The sequence below is a fragment of the Octopus sinensis genome, linkage group LG9 (genome assembly GCF_006345805.1).
Source record: "Octopus sinensis linkage group LG9, ASM634580v1, whole genome shotgun sequence".
Taxonomy (NCBI): Eukaryota; Metazoa; Mollusca; class Cephalopoda; order Octopoda; family Octopodidae; genus Octopus; species Octopus sinensis.
Window position 1 is genome coordinate 7,466,321 of NC_043005.1, and position 20,000 is coordinate 7,486,320.

At 34.2% G+C, this 20,000-nt stretch overlaps 1 protein-coding gene across 9 annotated transcripts in view; it reads right to left on the reverse strand.

The window, feature by feature from the left end:
* Positions 1-20,000, reverse strand: part of LOC115215648 (adhesion G-protein coupled receptor G6-like) — a 124,721-nt gene that overhangs the window by 21,313 nt on the left and 83,408 nt on the right. For all 9 annotated transcript variants that reach the window (XM_036505744.1, XM_036505745.1, XM_036505746.1 and 6 more), the window contains 4 exons: positions 15,666-15,780; positions 10,092-10,234; positions 4,112-4,343; positions 558-729 (listed from right to left, as the gene is read on the reverse strand). In XM_036505744.1, the coding sequence (XP_036361637.1) occupies positions 558-729; positions 4,112-4,343; positions 10,092-10,234; positions 15,666-15,780 (662 nt within the window). The remainder of the gene's footprint in view (positions 1-557; positions 730-4,111; positions 4,344-10,091; positions 10,235-15,665; positions 15,781-20,000) is intronic.

Consider the following 20,000-nt stretch of genomic DNA (forward strand, 5'->3'; position numbering starts at 1 on the left):
CGAGCAATGCCGGGCGATACTGCTAGTTCCTTATATTTCCAACTTCATTAAGAAATTTTGATTTCTTGGATTTCATTTCCTGCAATGACACTTGGTACACTGCCTCATGAAGGTCACTGCTATGTCTCACTGCACATGCAACCATGTGCTGCCATCTTTTGGCATACTACAGAACTAGTCTGGGAATCTTTTGATACCACCTTGTATAAATACTTGCACTATCATACTATTGTAGAGATGACTGCTTATCTATCTAGGTATATACACACATACATGTATATTTTGATATATGTATATATATCAATATATGTACACATAGACACACATACACACACATATGTATATTTATGATAATCTTCGACATATACACACACACACACACAGGTACCTCTATTGCTAATCTACTTTATGTGTATATTTAACGTCTTTTTATATTGTATGCTGTATCAAGCAGTGTACAGCTTTATATGGAAATAATACTTCATTTTTACTGTTTTGTATCAGCTACAGTTTAGAACCTATGGTCAAAAGCAGAGTAATCATGAGAAAAAAATTACCATATTCCTTGCCGCTTTTCCATTGGTATCTGATAAAATACCATAGAAACTACCATTGAAATTAGTATTTTCCATTTTGGTAACACCAATGCCAAGGTTTGAATATGAAGCACTGAGTTGTTCTTCTTTCAGTTGAATGTTTTCTGTGATTGCTTCTACAACATCCAGTATTCTATGAGAAAATCAAGAAAAATATATTCAATCAGTGACAATGAATTCCTTTATTCAAATTACTTTAAAAGTTGTCTTTAATGATTTTGTCCCGAGCAAGGCTTGAGGCTACTGTAGTGTAAGGGACTACAAAGAAGGAAAAGAAGTGACCAATGTATTCAAAAGATGTTGATCAAAAGAGATCTTAAAGGACTGAATATTATAGACCAGAAGAAAACAAGATGATAACATTGAGCTCCAGACAGCAGTAGTTTAAGAAAAGAAGCTATTGGAATAAAAGGATTTATGATTAACAAAGCTCAACAGAGAAATGATGTACTTGGGAAGGAAAGTGGTGACATGTTTAAATTCTTAATTTATCACTGAGATATGCATGTGGGCATGTCAATACACAGGATTGTGCTAAATGATCAAACAATAATATACTACCTCTAACAATACCTTAAGTCAAAGATGGAGATATTTAAATCACAAACATGGTGTTTGTATCAGCAGTAATTATTTGCAGGTAGTTATTTGTTAACTAATATCAGTCACTTCATATTTCATTTTTATCTAGACTCACGCCACTGTTCCTTTGAGGATACTAGAAGTTGTTCTCCAGTGGAAGTTTGCCACCAAGTTGCTTAGGGCTCTGCACAAATCAGGACACTACTGTATTTTCAGCTCATAAGTTCGAATTTCTCCATTTTGACAGGGATTTTTTCTAATGTTTTTCACCAAAGTCTTCGTGTGTGTGTGTGTGTGTGTTTGTGTGGGAGTCATCTTTTCAAGGGAAACAAAAAAGAAAAAGATTTTGAAAATTTTTTTCACTCCTGCCACCCCAGTTCAGAACGATTTTGACCATTCTTTTTCACTACGTACTTAAACCTATGAGCAGGAGTTGTAAATAATTCACTGGAACCTTTCCAATCAATTATTTTCTGAGCAATCAATTAAGCTTAATTAGGCTACAAGCCAATCAATTATTGCAATTAATTGTCAATAATTTTGCCAAATATAAAAACACCATACATTTTGGAGTGTTAGCTTCAATTTAGTTAAGAGCCAAAATCATAGGAAAATAAAAGGTACATTTTATAGTTTCAAAAAATTTTACTATTTTATTGATTTAGAATAGGGAACAAACAACATGTATGTATACTCTACATTGTACTGTAGTTGAAAAGCAAATAAATTGAAGATCTTTAATTGAGAGAGTTTCTCAAACAAGTAGCACAATTAAAATGTTCTAATACAGCAAAAGATCATGAACAATTGCAGATTTCTGAGACCAATTCTTCATCCCAGAAAGCATGATTGACTTTTAGAAATCATTGCATTTCTAAATTCACTGGGGTTTAGTATTACTGAAACTCACTGAAAGCGTAACTTGCTGAGCTGAAGAAACGTTCCAAGATGTTGGACGTTGGTAACAAAAATCTACGGTTCAAATATTGCTGAAGTGAAATTTTATCTATTTTGTGTTTTTTCAAAAAAAACTGAGGCAAAACCATCATCTTCTAAAGGGAAATCAGACTGTTGTGATGTGTCTGTCACCACTTTCAGCTGATGTAGAGCAGCCACTTCCTCTGCAGTTAGCTCAGTTTCTGCAGGTAAAATTTTCACACCTCCACTTTCAAAATTTGGGCTGTGCACAATGGCTGCCGATGGAAACAAATATTTTTTTTAAACTCATCGTAAGGATACAATGCAAGAATTTCATCAAAAAAAATTCGAGCATCTCCCAAATCTATTTCTGTTCTTTGCAAGGCGTCTGTTACTGAGTGTAACATTACTAAATTGTCTTTTAGAGTCTGCAGAGCATTATGATCACATGGAGTCAACAAATAGTCAACCAGCTTTGGGTTACCTTTAAGGTGGTGAGCTGGCAGAAACGTTAGCACGCCGGGCAAAATGCTTTCATCTGTCTTTACGTTCTGAGTTCAAATTCCGCTGAGGTTGACTTTGCCTTTCATCCTTTCAGGGTCGATAAATTAAGTACCAGTTGCGTACTAATTGACTAACCCCCTCACCCCAAAATTTCGGACCTGTGCCAAGAGTAGAAAAGGATTACCTTGAAAAGAGTCTAAAAACGGCTTAAGATTTATGTCCTCTTCAGTCATGTCATAAGTACTGAACCAACGGGTCTATTTTGTAGAGGTTGCAAAGACGTTTTTTCCCAAAGTTTACCCACGTCTTTTAATGATTTTAGCTTGCCCATCAACATATTTCATGAAACTGAACTTCCTGCTTCTTGAGATAAGCAGAAACAGCTAGATTGAATTTATGAGAGGCACATCCAATCAATGTTATTCTAGACAAATTTGCTATAGATTGGTTCACTTCAGTATTATCTCCAATAACAGCTACATTTTCTAAATTTTTTCTTATAGACACTTAACACATTCTCTATAAATTCAAAATAAGCAGAAGCAGTGAATGATGTTTCACTTAACATTGGTGAAAATGGCAGCAAAACAGTATAATAGTCATTTTGATAACTGCACGAATAAGATGTAAGAAATATGTCGAAATCTTAGTCCAACCATTGATTACCAACGAAAATTTACATGGAAGTTCATCATATATTTTCTTATCCGATTCTTGATTAAGTTTCTCCATGTATTTCTTTAAGGTCACATTTGTCATACTTCCTAAGTTTGTGTACTTATGAGTCAGTGGTTTCTTCAGTAAAGGAAAATGGTTTTAAACTAACACATACTCAATACAACCATAAACATTTAAGGCTGAGCAACTGACCAAACTACTTCTTGGTGAAAGAAGTTGCTAGTGTAGTAGAATACGCTGGATGCTGGTGTTTTATATGATTCATAAGATTTGTCCATCCAATTTCTTCTTTCTGGGTCAACTTTTTTCCACACTTGCATAATGATAATAACAATAATAATAACAACAACAAAGCTAAAGTACATATACCTAACTGTTTGATAAAAGTAGAGGGATTAATTACAGTTCTGTAAGTTCAGTTGCATTCATAATAAAGAATCTCATGTATCATTGATTCATCTGTAAAATCTATTTCATTATTAATTGGATAAATTGGTATTACAACAAATGATGATGATGATGATGACGAAAAGAAAGATTATAGTGTACATGATGAAGAGGGATCAATCATCCCTCAGTTAAAATACCGTTGATGTAAAATCTATCTAAGAATATATTTGTATAATTTAAAACTGAATGCAGACAGCAATAAAACAAAATAAAAAAGTGATCTGTAAAAAAATAGAGAAATTAAATGGTGATGTTTTAATAGGATTTTTTCAGTGTGAAAATAATATGCTGCCATTCAAATATGTATCAAATATTAAAAACTGTATACTTATTATAAGTGAGATGAATTTACAGAGTTACAAGAAATATGATTTGATTTTTACCTTTTAGCACTCCTTTTAGATTGTTCTGCCTCAACCAAAATCTTCTCTGGTGTGTCTATCATATCGTTGATACTATGAAGTATATAGTTTGTTGTTGTATTGGTAGATACATTCGATACTTGTGATGCTATATTCTCACAAATGTTTACAGCCAAGTTGATGTCTTTTACTTTGAAGTACGGTGACTTTTGGGTAACATACAAAAGTTGTGTGGATAAATCCTCAGTATTTTCTGGAATCAAATTTTAACATGAAATTCAAGATAATTTACAGTCAATTTGAGATTAAATTTAAGCTGAAATGTCATCCTCAAATTTCATACATACAAACACAATAGTATATTCCTTCCTACGTACATTTTATATTATTCTCCAGAAATCTATTCTCAAGAAAAAACATTCATTTATGAAAAAGTTTAAATTTATATGAAAGGAACATTATTAATTCATTTAATGAAATATTTGCATCAGAAAATATAATTTCAATCACAAACAGATATAAAGTATCACAAATATGCTAAGTAGAAGGAAATGCTAGTAAATAACACTTCATGGAAGTGGACATGTGGAAGTTCCACAGTGTAAATTAGCATATTTGAATATCTACTTTTCCTTCTACCAAGGTATGTATCTGTCAACTCTCATAATACCAATAAGTATTTAAATCTAATAACAAAAAAAAAAAATTAATAATAGCAGTGCCCCAACATGACCACAGTCTTTGGTCTGTAACATGTAAAAGATAAAAGGTATTGCCAAACTAAGGCTATTCCACTTTAATTTATCTATCGATACTCATGATATTGTTTCATCATGTTCAGTATTTCAATTGTGCCTACAATTTCAATACACAAATGCAGAATAATATCGGTGTCTCTCTTCTCTCCCTATTTTCCTCTCATATTTCCTCTTTCAATTTTTTTACTGATTCCACTGTTTTTGTTTCTCTCTTTGTCTCCTCTTTCCCCCTTTATATATATATATATATAATAAAAAATAATAAAATATTAGGGAATAAATCCAAACTTACAGGGAAAAATTAGATTTAGGATTAAATCCAATTTTATAGTATAAATATATTATATTATATTATATTAAATTAGAGATAAAACCACTATTAGGCAAATCAAACAGTGAAAAACATAAGCCAATACATAAAATTAATTTTAAAATATAAAAGTTAAAAATAAAAAATTATTTAAATAATTTAAACTTATAAATTTTATATATATAAAAAAATATATATATATATATATGTATGTATGTATGTATATTTTTATATTTATATATTATTTTATTAATTAATTAATTAATTAATTTATTTATTTTAAATATATATCAAAAGTATTAAAAGTTTAATAAAAGATAAAGAGTATATATATATATATGTATATATATATATTGGGTTATCCCATAAATAATGCAGTTTTTTTCAAGTGCATGAACTAAAAGTGGGAGAGTGGTGGGATAAACTACCTGCATCAACTTGCTATAAAAGCAGGTAATAATTTTACCTTGTACTTATTTTTAGTGCAAGGTTTGAAGAGTGCAGTTCGATTTAAACAGTTATTTTTTCAAAGCTAGAATGGAAGTGACAAAGGAGCATATTCAGCATATTCTACTTTATGAGTTCAGTAAAGGCAACAACACAGCGGAAAGTGTCAGACCGGGCATTGTGAGTGTTTATTGAACGAAAACACCTAAAGCTCCACGAGGCTCCGGCAGGGGATGGTGGTGATCCCTGCTGTACTCTTTCACCACAACTTTCTCTCACTACTTCCTGTTTCTGTTGTACCTGTATTTCAAAGGGCCAGCCTTGTCACTCTTTGTGTCACGCTGAATATCCCCGAGAACTGCGTTAAGGGTACACGTGTCTGTGGAGTGCTCAGCCACTTGCACGTTAATTTCACGAGCAGGCTGTTCCGTTGATTGGATCAACTGGAACCCTTGTCGTCATAACCGACGGAGTGCTTCCATCCATCCATTTATTCCACAGTCTTCAAAATCATTTGGACGGAAAGAATATGAATTCTGTAGATGAGGTCAGAACAGTACTAGAGGAGTATTTTTCACCATGGACAAGTGAATTTTGGAAGAGGAGCCTTGCAACTATACCAGATAGATGGAAGAGCATTGTAGAAAGCCAGCCTTGGCTGGCTCCCGTGCCGGTGACACGTAAAAGCACCGTCCGTTCGTGGCCGTTTGCCAGCTCTGTCTGGCCCCGTGTCGGTGGCACATAAAAGCACCATCCGTTCGTGTCCGTTGCCAGCATCGCCTGGCCCCGTGCCGGTGACACGTAAAAGCACCATCCGTTCGTAGCCGTTCGCCAGCTCTGTCTGGCACCTGTGCAGGTGGCACGTAAAAAACACCCACTACACTCGCGGAGTGGTTGGCGTTAGGAAGGGCATCCAGCCGTAGAAACACTGCCAGATCTGACTGGGCCTGACGAAGCCTTCCAGCTTCACAGACCCCAGTTGACCCGTCCAACCCATGCTAGCATCGAAAGCGGACCCATGATGATGGTGATGATGATGATGATGATGAAGGAGAGTATATTTCATATTTAAAAAGAACTATATTTATACTAATTTTGAAAAAAATATATAAAAAAACGCATTATTTATGGGATGACCCAATATATTCCTCCACACAAGAGCTTTTGAAAATGATGACTGAATCAAGGATGACATCTTGAATTGCAACTGAATTTCAATAGGTTGACCACATATATATCACTTTTTCAATCCTAATGTGTATGTTTAGAAATATGTTAATATGTATATAATGAGAGAAGAAGCAGGAGAGAGAAAGAAATGCTTCTGAAAACAACGACTGAATCAAGAATGATATCTTGAATTGTGATAACATTTCAATGGGTTAACCACATCGATACAATATAATTGAAGAGAAGCCTTTTTTCTCTCTGTCTCTCTTCCTCTCCTCTTTGCTTTTCTTTCTCTTTCTTTCTTCTCCTTCATCCTATCTTTCTCTCTTTCTCCATTTCTTAAAAAAAACAAAACAACTACTTTTTGATTTATATAAAAAGTAGAGGAAAATTTTTGTACACTATATCTCAAAAAGTTCATATATATATATATATATATATCATATCTTTAATCATATATATATATATATGATTAAAGAAGAAGAACGAACAGTTGGTAGGATATAAAATTAATTCATTTATTAACATACTGCCAAAAAAAAAATGTACATTTCAATTCAGTCCAATATATAATTGCAATTTCAAGGATTGGAATAAATCCAAAGATTAGAATAAAATAGCATTTTGAATAATATTAGGTATAATCCCATCAGGGCTAGAGTACGATAGAAATAGTTACATGTTGATGGATAGGATTTTATCAAAAGACTAAGAAAATTAAGAAATATATATTCAGTGTGTGTATGCTAATAATTTATTAAATGCTAGTTCTAAAATCTCTCTAAGAGATCAATGCCGTAGTTGTACTAATAAGGGATGTTCGTAACAACCTCAACATGGCTGTCTGTTTGAACAGACATTACTACTATGTTTTAACCCCAAGAGGACATCTCCACTAGCTGGTTAATGATGCACAGCCACATCCGATATATTGTGAACAGTGATGGGACCAGCAGACCATCCTGGTTTGGGGCTATTTCTGCTTCTCTTCAGTACTGGACACCTCGACTGCTAGAGATGGCTGATCTGTTGGTCCTGTTGTTAGAAGTTGGCAGGGGTTTGCTCCCCTGCTCGCAATATATCGGATGCAGCTGTGCATCATTAACCAGCTAGAGGAGATGTCCTCTTGGGGTTAAAAAATTGCAGTAAAGTCCATTCGAATGGACAGCCATATTAAAGCGGCCACAAACATTACTTGTTAGTACAACTAGTACATTGATCTCTTAGAGGGATTTTAGAACTAGCATTTTGGTTTGTTGCAAAATCAGCAATTGTGTGTTGCATGAAATTATATATATTGTGAGCAGAGGTGAGCTACTGTCAGATCTAGCAGACGAGGTGTTGAGTACTAAAGAGAGGCAGAAATAACCTGAAACCAAGCTAGTCTGATGGTCCCATCACTAGAAGATGTTAGGGGTTTGCTCTTCTGCTCACGACATACCAGATGCAGTTGTACATCATTAACCAGCTAGAGGAGATGTCCACTTGAGGTTAAAAAAATTACAGTAAAGTCTGTTCAAATTGACAGCCATGTTGAAGTGGCTACAAACATTATTTATATATGCATATACAAAAGTTAAGGAATGGAGTAGATAAAATCAGAACTACATTTATTTTATACCAAGCAAAACCTCAGAAGTAGTAAATATCCAAATGAGGTGTATACAACAAACTACTCTTCAGGCTGAGGGTATCTTGGTTATATGAAATTTACTTTGTCATTGGGAGGTCCATTTTAACACATGGAGGATTCGATCAGAATGCATAGAAAGCACAGGAGAATATAATTATAATCTCCATTCAAACAGTGCTTTCAACTCATTTTGATTGATTCCTTTGTGCTCCTAACATGGGGCTCCTAACAACAATGCAAACTTCATATAATCAAGATACTCTTGGCCCGAAGAGTAGCCTGCAATATACACCTCATTTACTTGATAGTTATTAGTTATGATATCTATTTATTTAGTCCGAAGCCAGTGCCACCTCGACTGGCTTCCGTGCCGGTGGCACGTAAAATGCACCAATCCGACTGTGGCCGTTGCCAGCCTCGCCTGGCACCTGTGCAGGTGGCACGTAAAAAGCACTCACGGAATGGTTGGCGTTAGGAAGGGCATCCAGCTGTAGAAACATTGCCAGATAAGACTAGAGCCTGGTGCAGCCTTCTGGCTTCCCAGATCCCTGGTCGAACCGTCCAACCCATGCTAGCATGATGATGATGATGATGAAAGTGATTTAACGTATTACATATAATTTAATTTGAGAATTAGTTTTGTTAGACAATACATTATTTAATAATTAGGTGGTATATTTATCACGTAGTATTACATTTAAGTAAATTAGTTTTTATATTAATTGATATTTTGGTCAACTATATTATTGAGTGAAATATTAAATCTATAGATACTACATATATATTAATAACATAGTTAGTTTATATAATGGGGGTGTGTATATTTGGACCATTTCCTATTTTTGATTCCAGTATTTATGGCTTGTACTATCATTGTGTATATTAATTAACATTAAGGTTTTTAGTATAAATTGTTTAATGGGTATTAGACTTTATTTGGATGTTTATTAAATAAATGTATTAATTGATAATTTGATTTAATGTATATAGTTTAAAGTGTTGTATTTAGTTTTCACTTAATGGATATTTTGTATCTCATATATATATATAATATATATATATATATATATATATATATATTATATATATATATAGATAGATAGATAGATGGATATTTTAAGAATACATTTGTATTTTACAAGATTATTTATGTATATTTATTAATTAATTATTTTATTATTGTAGTTATCTTTAACCTGATGAGTGGCTATATTTATATTGAAGTGATTTTACTACTACTACTAATATTTTTATTATCATTTCTTAATATAGCTACAAAACACGTTTTATTTATTATTTTTCACATTACTTAATCATCGTTATATGTTTTATTTTATATTTAATCTTTCTACAATATGTAATTTTCTAGATGGTATAATTTAATTTTTCATTATTGAATTGATTAAAGGTGTTTTTTTTTCTAATTTATATATAAATATATATATATCTATGTATGTATATATATATATATATATATATATATATTTATATATATAGCACGGAAAACAGACGTTAAACAATGATGATGATGATATATATATAAAAGTCTTTCTCTGATTGCCACTCAAGAGAGGCTGCTACTAATTCTTTCATGGACATGTGAAGCACATGGACGAACATCTGCTGCCTGATGGTGATAGCATCCTGTTCATTACTTAGAAGCACAATTGCTTGCTTACTCACGCTTTTCAATATCATATTGTTCCATGTCCTTGAGCTTTCGAGTAATCCAATCAGTATTGTTGCATTCAGAGATGTCTGGTTCTCCCCACAAAGAATTGCGTTGACAATTTGATGGTGACAGACATTGGGTTGGTTGTGAGTTGCTTCAAAAAAATAAAAAAATAATGTAAAATATTGGTTTCAAATTTTGATGCACACACACACACACACATATATATATATATATGACGGGCTTCTTTCAGTTTCCGTCTACCAAATCCACTCACAAGGCATTGGTCAGCTCAAGGCTGTAGTAGAAGACACTTGCCCAAGGTGCCACGCAGTGGGACTGAACCTGGAACCATGTGGTTGGTAAGCAAGAAAGTTCAAGGGAGGGTGTAAATCAATTACATCGACCCCAGTGCTCAATTGATACTTGTTTTATTGATTCTGAAAGGATGAAGGCAAAGTCGACCTCAGCAGAATGAGAACTCAGAACATAAAAACGGACAAAATGCCACCAAGCATTTTATCTGGTGTGCTAATGATCCTACTACCTCTTTAAAATAAAGTAAAATATTGTGAATCATATTTCCTCAATCTTAGAAAGATTTCAGAAAAACATCGATGTGGCTGAGATTTGAAGTCAAACTGTAGCAAGGCATGAATAAATACTATAATGTCTAGCAGTAAATCATTTAATCCCACTCACCTCATTCAAAACTGATCTCTTTTACTCTTTTACTTGTTTCAGTCATTTGACTGTGGCCATGCTGGAGCACCACTTTTTAGTCAAGCAAATCGATCCCAGAACTTATTCTTTGTAAGCCTAGTACTTATTATATCGAGTTTTTTTGCCAAACCGCTAAGTTACGGGGACGTAAACACACCAGCATCAGTTGTCAAGCAATGTTGGGGGGACAAACACATACACACACATACACACACACACATGCACATATATATATATATATATATATATATATATATATATATATGACGGGCTTCTTTCAGTTTCTGTCTACCAAATCCACTCACAAGGCTTTGGTCAGCTCAAGTTGACTTATGTTCCAGCACTAGTACTGTGTTATATTGATAGTAAGTGAATATGGCCATCTTTCAACTACAATGTTACCGCCTAGTTGAATAATATGCTATATGTAAAGTTGTAAAGATGGCTTCATACATTTAGCTGTAAAACACATGCAATGGAGAAGACAACCTACTTCTAGTTGCAAAATATGTGACAGGAGCAAAATATAACTTATTGCTATAGAAGTTTGTCATAGACATTATATATTTATTGGTGTGGTGTTTTGTTAGATGTCAAGGTTGAAGTAGAATCTTTCTCTAAGTAAAAGCTGTGACCAATTCTGAATAAAAAACTTATGTAAGATGTTCTTACATAAAGAAAGTATCACCACCACCACCACCACCACCACCATCATTTAACTTCCATCTTCTATACTGGTACAGCTTTGTTAAGCTATACACAAACAAACAAAATGAGGACAAATATCCATCAAACATAAATAATGTACATAATTCCTCATCTCTTAAATATAGAACCATATTACTTTATAATTTATGCATCATATCTATATTTATATATAACTAGCAGTATCGCCCGGCGTTGCTCGGGTTTGTAAGGGAAATAACTATATAAGCATTTTTAGAGATGTAAAGTATAATAGCCATCTCAATATGGCTAACCACAAAGGGGGGGTGTTACTGTAGCTTTTTACGTTCTGAGATTTAATAATACATTTTTAGAGAGTTACTTCCCTTATATAAACCGAGCGAAAATGCATTAAAAATGCGGAAAAATGATGGTAAATTTTTTTTAAATCGTAGACTCATCGTAGACGTGCGCTAATACCCAGAAGGGCTCGATATGAATCACGACTATAAGATACCCGCTTTTGGTTACACTGCATCGCAAAATGTGGGAGTAGTTAGGAATCTAAATCGTAGGAGACAGACACAACTTCACTTTTATATATATAGATATCAATATGCGCAATACGCATGCAAACAAAAACTTGCCTGGAGAGCGGTTTTTCTGTTAGTGGCTGTAAAGGACATGCCTGTTTGTATAAATGGCTTGACAAATAGAATAAAATTACTTAACTGATGAAAAAATGTGTAGAGTTTAAGATGAATATACTACAATAATTTAATACCTAATATCAATTGTCAAATAAAAACTGCCACAAAAAGATGGAGCATGTGTGCATAATACTAATATACTAGCTGGACCCATGAAAATTTCATGGAAAATATAAATAAACATCTGTAAATTGTGTGCTGGTGCCATGAGAAATGTTTCTATATTATGACAGTTACAGAATACAGAAAGAAGAATAAAGCCGATAACTATATAATCCAACCAAAATATCTCAGTTATGCAAATGTAAACAGAATTACTATTTAGCCTTGAAATACATGGTAAATATTCTAAGGACTTTATTGGCTTAGTGGTGCGGAACGTTCTTCTGGTATTTTTTTATTCATTTACTTGTTTCAGTCATTTGACGATGGCCATGCTGGAGCACCGCCCTTTAGTCGAAGAAATCGACCCCTGGACTTATTCCCTGTAAGCCTGGTGCTTATTCTATCAGTCTTTTTTGCCAAACAGCTAAGTTATGGGGACACAAACACACCAACATCAGTTGTCAAGCAATGGTGATTGAGGGACAAACACAGACACAAACACACACACACATAAATATGTATACATATATATATATATATATGTTAGTTAGTTAGTTAGTTAATTTGGCTCAAAAGCAAATAGCAAGGCCATGTAGGGGGACATGGAGTTAAGTACAGGGTGGTGTTCATGTAAAGAGTTCAGGCCACTTGAGGTCCAGGGAGGCTTTGAACAAAGCGGTCGTCGGCATCTTCACCATCTCGTCTGGCAGCTTGTTCCACGGATCCGCAACCCGGACGGAGAAAGCTCCTCTCTTTCGATTGAGATGAAATCGTCGCAGGTAGAGCTTTTCGGAATGACCCCGCAGCCGACGCTCCGGAGCAGGAGTGAAGAACAGCTCCTTCGAGATGTTACACTTCCCAATTATGATGTTGTGGGCGAGAATGAGATCACCACGGCGGCGGCGTTTTTCAAGAGAATAAAGGTCGAGCGTCCTCAGCCTTTCTTCGTAGGACAAATTTTTGAGACCATGAACCATGCGGGTAGCCAGCCTCTGGACTCTTTCGAGGTGCTGTATGTCTTTGAGGAGATAAGGAGAAGAGGCTTGAATCCCATACTCCAATATGGGTCTCACCAGCGTGACATAGAGTGGCAGGAATATGGCTGCTGTGAGCATTCCGAATGACCGTCGAATCAAAAACAGAATTCCGCGCGCTTTGTTGGGCTTCTTTCAGTAATGATGGGCTTCTTTCAGTTTCCGTCTACCATATTCACTCATGAGGCTTTGGTCGGCCCGAGGCTATAGTAGAAGACATTCTTTAAAGTATAGAGTTGAATTTTGTGTAGCCACCTGTTGGTAACTTTTCTCCCTGCCCATTTTGTAGGAGGTATTACCCATTTTTCTGGTCCCTTTCCACAGCTATACCCTGTTCGAAATTTGCATTAGTTTTCATATGAAAAAAGAAAAAAGAAAGGGAACAGGTGGATTGTTTGTAGTTTGTAAAGAAAACGTTAAACGTGCCTGAAAAAGAAAACATGGTCTTTCCCACCAACTAAAAGACATAAGCAACTATGAAAGAAGGTGATTAAGTACTAGGGGTGGGGGAAAGAAGAGAGAACTAACACCCAATTGTTCTAGAACTCCCAGAATAAAAATGTAAACACCTGAAAGACTTTCCCTCTATTCATTACTAAATGTCTTTCCCTCTTCTTCATTGTTAAAAGTAAAGAAGCTAGAAAAGATCGATCATATTTCAGTCTAATTGTCATTGTAAATGATTGATGCTTTCCTTTCTCTGTCTCTATTGCTTCATTCCTTTACTCTATGGTTAAAAGAGTGATGGTGCATGGCTCAGTGGCTAGGATTGTAAGTCATGAGTGCGATTCCTGGCAGCATGCTGTGTTCTTGAGCAAGGTACTCTACTTCACCTTGCTGCAGTCCTCTCAGCTGGTAAAAGTAAGACCCACAAATGCTGCTGTTAGGACCGGATAAAACCCACAGTGACCCTAACAACTAAAAAGATTTTCCTGCCCCCTATATATGATCTTTTTTCATTTTCTTGCAACCACCTGAAGGTTTATCTTGCTCCAGTCAACTGGCCAAAATGAGATGTAGCTATAATTGAAAGGGGCCAGCCTCATCATATTCTGTGTGAGGTTGAATCTCCCTGTGATCTACGTTAATGCTATGCATGTCTGTGGAGTACTCAGCCACTTGCAAGTTAATTTTTTTCCTCGTGTGGTAATGAAAAGTGAAAGTGACATCCAATATTTGCTGTAGTTTTCTTTGATTTAACAATGTATCTATGTATCTATGTATCAACTTTTCTTTTGATCTACATATCTACATTTCTTGCGATGTGATAAACATTTAAAAACACAAAATGAATGCCATCACCACTCACTGTCTCTTTCACTCTCTCCCTCTCTATTTTACTTCCTCTCTCTTGCTTTGCCACACGCTTCTTCTTCTGATGTAAATGTGACACACACCACAGGTACATACAAAAAGAACAAGCTGGCATATTAACATTATTGACTATACCAGATACTTCACAAAATATAAAATAGCTGAACTCATAAACAAAATTTAATCATCTTAATCACATAAGGTTGTTTATTTACCAAACGATACAATATTCTCTCACAATCTCTACCATACAGCATTCTCTTAGTTTCTCTGTCATGTAACATTTCTTACAATCCCTCCCGTGAAACATTTGCTCATAATCTGTACCACTAAATGTTCTTTCACAATCTCTACCATGCAGCATTCTTGTATCAAGTGTTTTATCTATTTTATATATACTCTTTACTCCCTTTTACTTGTTTCAGTCATTTGACTGCAGCCATGCTGGAGCACCGCCTTTTAGTCGAGCAAATCGACCCCAGGACTTATTCTTTTGTAAGCCCAGTACTTATTCTATCGGTCTCTTTTGCCAAACCGCTAAGTGACGGGGACGTAAACACACCAGCATCGGTTGTCAAGCAATGCTAGGGGGACAAACACAGACACACAAACACACACACACATATATATATATACATATATATGACAGGCTTCTTTCAGTTTCCGTCTACCAAATCTACTCACAAGGCATTGGTCGGCCCGAGGCTATAGTAGAAGACAATTGCCCAAGGTGCCATGCAGTGGGACTGAACCTGGAACCATGTGGTTGGTTAGCAAGCTACTTACCACACAGCCACTCCTGTGCCTATATATACATATATATATATATATATATATATATATATATATATATATATATATATATGCATACATATATACATACATATTTGCATATATATATATATATAAATATATACACTACTTATTAATGATATATATAACTTTCTCTCATTATCTCTATCATGTAGAATTCTCTCACAAAAAGATGGAACTGAAGATTCAAAATTAAAGGAAAATAAAAATGCAGACATACCAGTATCTTGTAGCCATACTTGCATAACATGGAATCTTCACAGTTGTTCTTATTTTAGTTACTGGCCAATACAAAGTTTCTTTGTTAGTTGATGTAGTACTTTCACAGCAAAAACCTGAAAGCATTTGGATGATATATATATATATATATTAGGAAATCCTTAGTGTGATTAATATACTGGAAAATACATGAACATTAGTATACATGAGTAAGCAAATAATTATGTTTCAATTAATATAGTAGTAGTATCATTATTAGGATACTGTTTATAAGATTAATAGTTGTAATAATAATAATAATAATAATAATAATAATATAATAATAATAATAATAATAATAATAATACACTCCTTTTCTGCTTGACACTGTCACCTCTATCTGATATGCTAAACTGAACTGGATGCGGATATAAATGTTACGGCAAAACGATCAGCTACCTTTTATATATGGATGACCTAAAACATTACGCTGCAAATGACAAACAGCTGGAAACACTACTAAAGACAGTTTATGGATTTATCAAAGAAATAGATATGAAATTTTGATTAGAGAAAAGCGCCAAAGTAACCCTGAAAAGAGGAAAACTAGTTAAGAGTAGCAACATCACACTAGATAAAACCAATGAAATAAAAGAATTAGACCTAAGCCAAACTTACAAATACTTAGGAATCCATGAACTAGATAAGACACAACACACACAAATGAGAGAGAAAATTAAACAAAGAATATTATAGACGAGTTAGATCAATACTAAAAACAGAGCTCAGTGCTAAAAACAAGATAATAGGTATTAACACTTAGCTGTCCCAGTTATAAGTTACAGCTACAATATCCTTAACTGGACACTAAATGAACTGACCAAAATAGATAGGAAAACAAGAAAAATAATGACAGGATCTAGGATGCATTACCCAAAATCAGACATAGAAAGACTATATATACAATGTATAGAAGGTGGTAGAGGCCTTATACAGCTGGAAAACTACTATAAAATAACCACCATAGGGCTGCAAAAATATCTACTTCAGAAGGAAGGAAAACTGATACAAATAGCGGCAAAACACGAGCAAAACAAAAAACTGTTCTCAGTATTTAAGGAAACTGACAAATACAAACAAGAAATCACACCACCTAACAAATATGAAGAAGAAGAAGAAGATGAAGAAACAACAAAAGCTATAAAACAAATGAAATCCAAACTAAAACTAGAACAGCAAAGAACCATGATAAAACGATGGCAAGAAAAGCTAATACTGGACTAAACTAAATGCAAAAGAAATAGACAAATAAAAATCCCAGCAATGGTCGAGAAGCTCAGGACTCAAAGCAGAGACAGAGGGATTCTTAATTGCAGCACAAGACCAAAGCCTCCCCACCAGAAATTACTAAGAACATGTAATGAAAAGAAATATAACAAGTAACTGCAGAATATGTGGAGATGGACAAGAAACAATAAATCATATTATCTCTGGCTGCCCAGTCCTGGCTAAAAAGGAATATATTCACAGGCATGACAGAGTTGGAACCTACATACACTGGAAGCTATGCCAACATTATGGAATAACAACAGAAAAAAGATGGTATAGGCACACACCAGAAAAGGTCACAGAAAACGAGAAAGCAACCATACTCTGGGATATGCCGATACACACAGATAGAGAAATTAAGGCCAACAGACCAGATATAGTTGTCAGAGATCATGAAGAAAAAAATGCTTTCTAATTGATGTATCAATACCGGCAGATGACAACGTGTCTCTAAAAGAAATGGAGAAACTCTCAAAATACAAAGACCTGGAAATAGAGGTAACCAGAATGTGGAATCTAAAAACAGAAACAATTCCTATCATAGTAGGTGCATTAGGCATGATAAAAAATATTCAGACAAATACATAACAAAAACACCAGGACTTACAAACACATATAACATATAGAAAATTGCACTACTAGGCACTGCACACATCCTACGCAAAACACTTTCCATACAATAACCATCAGAGCATCACAACAAATCACAGCGCATACCTAAGGCACACAGAGCTGCGCTCGGTAGTGAAGTGAAAGCACACTATAAAAATAAAACTACAGAATTATAATAATAATAATATATAGATGTATTGACTTTTTGAGGGCAATGTCACACAGTATATTACCAAAATATATGGAGCAATATTTTTGCATAGTAGCATAAAATGTTCTGGATATTTAACAGAAGGACATTTTCTAATTATTGAGTAGTCTTCATCAAGTTAGTTTTAGTCTTAACTCTGCGTTACCAAACTATTAATAAATTCTCTGGAAAGTGGTTCATCATATCAAACTAATTTTATTCATTTCCCTTTCAGAATATTTAAGGAAAGAAATATTTACTTCTTTATTCACATATGTAAGGAGTATGTAAAGCTGTGACATACAGGCATTTAATAAGAAAAATATATGGTGTAGAATTGTGCTTGTAGACTATATCCCTTTTGCATTTCTATTATTTTGTTATTTCTCTTTAATGTCTCATCTGTGTATATCATATACTGTAAAGAATGTGCTACATATTTTAGAATGCCTGATATTGTTCAGATTATGTGCTGTACAAATTGCATGTATTGTTTTATTCTGTGGAAGTTGTGTAGAATGTGCGTTATGCAAGTTGATAGCACAATCTATTACAGTATTGAATGTATACAATTGTATGTTTTTTGTTATTTTATTGAGTGGTGATTGTGTGAGGTATATATTTTGTGTATTGCAATATATTGTAGGGTGGCTAATCTGAACAGTATGTGTTGTGTAGGTTATGATATATCGCTGTGTGGTTATTCTGTACAGTGCATGCAGTGTGGGTTCTGATATATTTTTTATTTTCTGCAGAGTATTATTTGACTGGACTGTATTGCCCATAGTTACAAGCTTCATTGTGTTTCAGACACTGGAAGTTCAGATCAGCCAAAAATCATTTTCTTACCCAAAAACTGGAATCTCATAGTTTTTTAGATAAGAAAATTCCCTGATGAAATTCCAGTCCAAACTGATCAACAATTCAGATAGAGAGAGTAAAATTCATCCTTCAAAACAAATTGTTCATTTTCAAGAAAAACACCTACCAACAAATATCAGGAACTGTGATGAGCAAAAGAGTTGCCCCAACATATGCCAACTTCGTCATAACTTTTCTAGAGGCTCAAATGCATGAACAAACCAAAAGAGGGTGTGATATCAACTTACAAAAGTTATCAGGTGAAAAACTGGAAATGTTACTTAGATGACTGCCTTACTCTGTGAACATACAATCTTAATGAACTCAATAATTTCAAATTCCTACTCAGTAGTATCAATAACAGAATTCAGTTCACCAGCATATTTAACAATAAACAACTACCCTTCCTTGACATTTTGATTATTAAGAATAACACAAACATACCAAAAAACATCTACTACAAACCAACAGACTGTAAACATTATTTACAATTTTTTTCATGTCACTAAAGACATACCAAATCCAATATTCCACATAACCTAACTAGAAGGATCCGAACAATTGTTTTCAATCTGGATGTTCAGAATAAAATACTCCTTGAATTAAGACAGGTATACTTGAAAGAAAGTATGTCTACTTTAATAGAGAATAGAACAGAATGTGCCAAAGCAATAAACATTGAAGAAGTACAAAGAGCCAAAAACAGTTTAGATACACCTAGAACTCTATTTATAATAACAACACATAATCCAAGAAACATAGAAACACTCAGCATTATCCATCAGAACATCCCGTTATTGAAGCAAAATCCAAGAATCAAAAAGGCACTTGAATAATACAAAATAATGAAATGCAAAAGGCAACCAAAGTCCATAAAATCTACTTACCAATGTGAAAATACTAACTATGAATTCAATTCCAACAGTTAAAAAGTGTGGCTGATCCAACTGTAGAATATGTGAGAACTTTATTGAGGACAATGCTTACAAATTTAGATCAGCACAAGCTTTTACTATGAAAAGACATTTTACTTGTTCTTCAAAGAATTTAATGTACGTTATTGAATGCAATGGGTGCAGAGAAGACTATGCTGGACAAACTAAACCCACTTTAAGAATGAGACTAAATATTCATCGTCAACAAATATATGATCCCAAAACAAGACAAATTTCACTCAGTAAACATCTGAACATATGCACAGAAATCAAATCTCTGAAATTTATTGACTTCCCACCCTATCAATGTGCAGACAATACTCCAGAATAAACAAGAACTAAGGAGGAAAGTTCTTTTACTAAAAATACAAACCACTGCTGAACAGGTTATAAAAAACATCAGTAATACGATTCTCCTTTTCCTATGAAT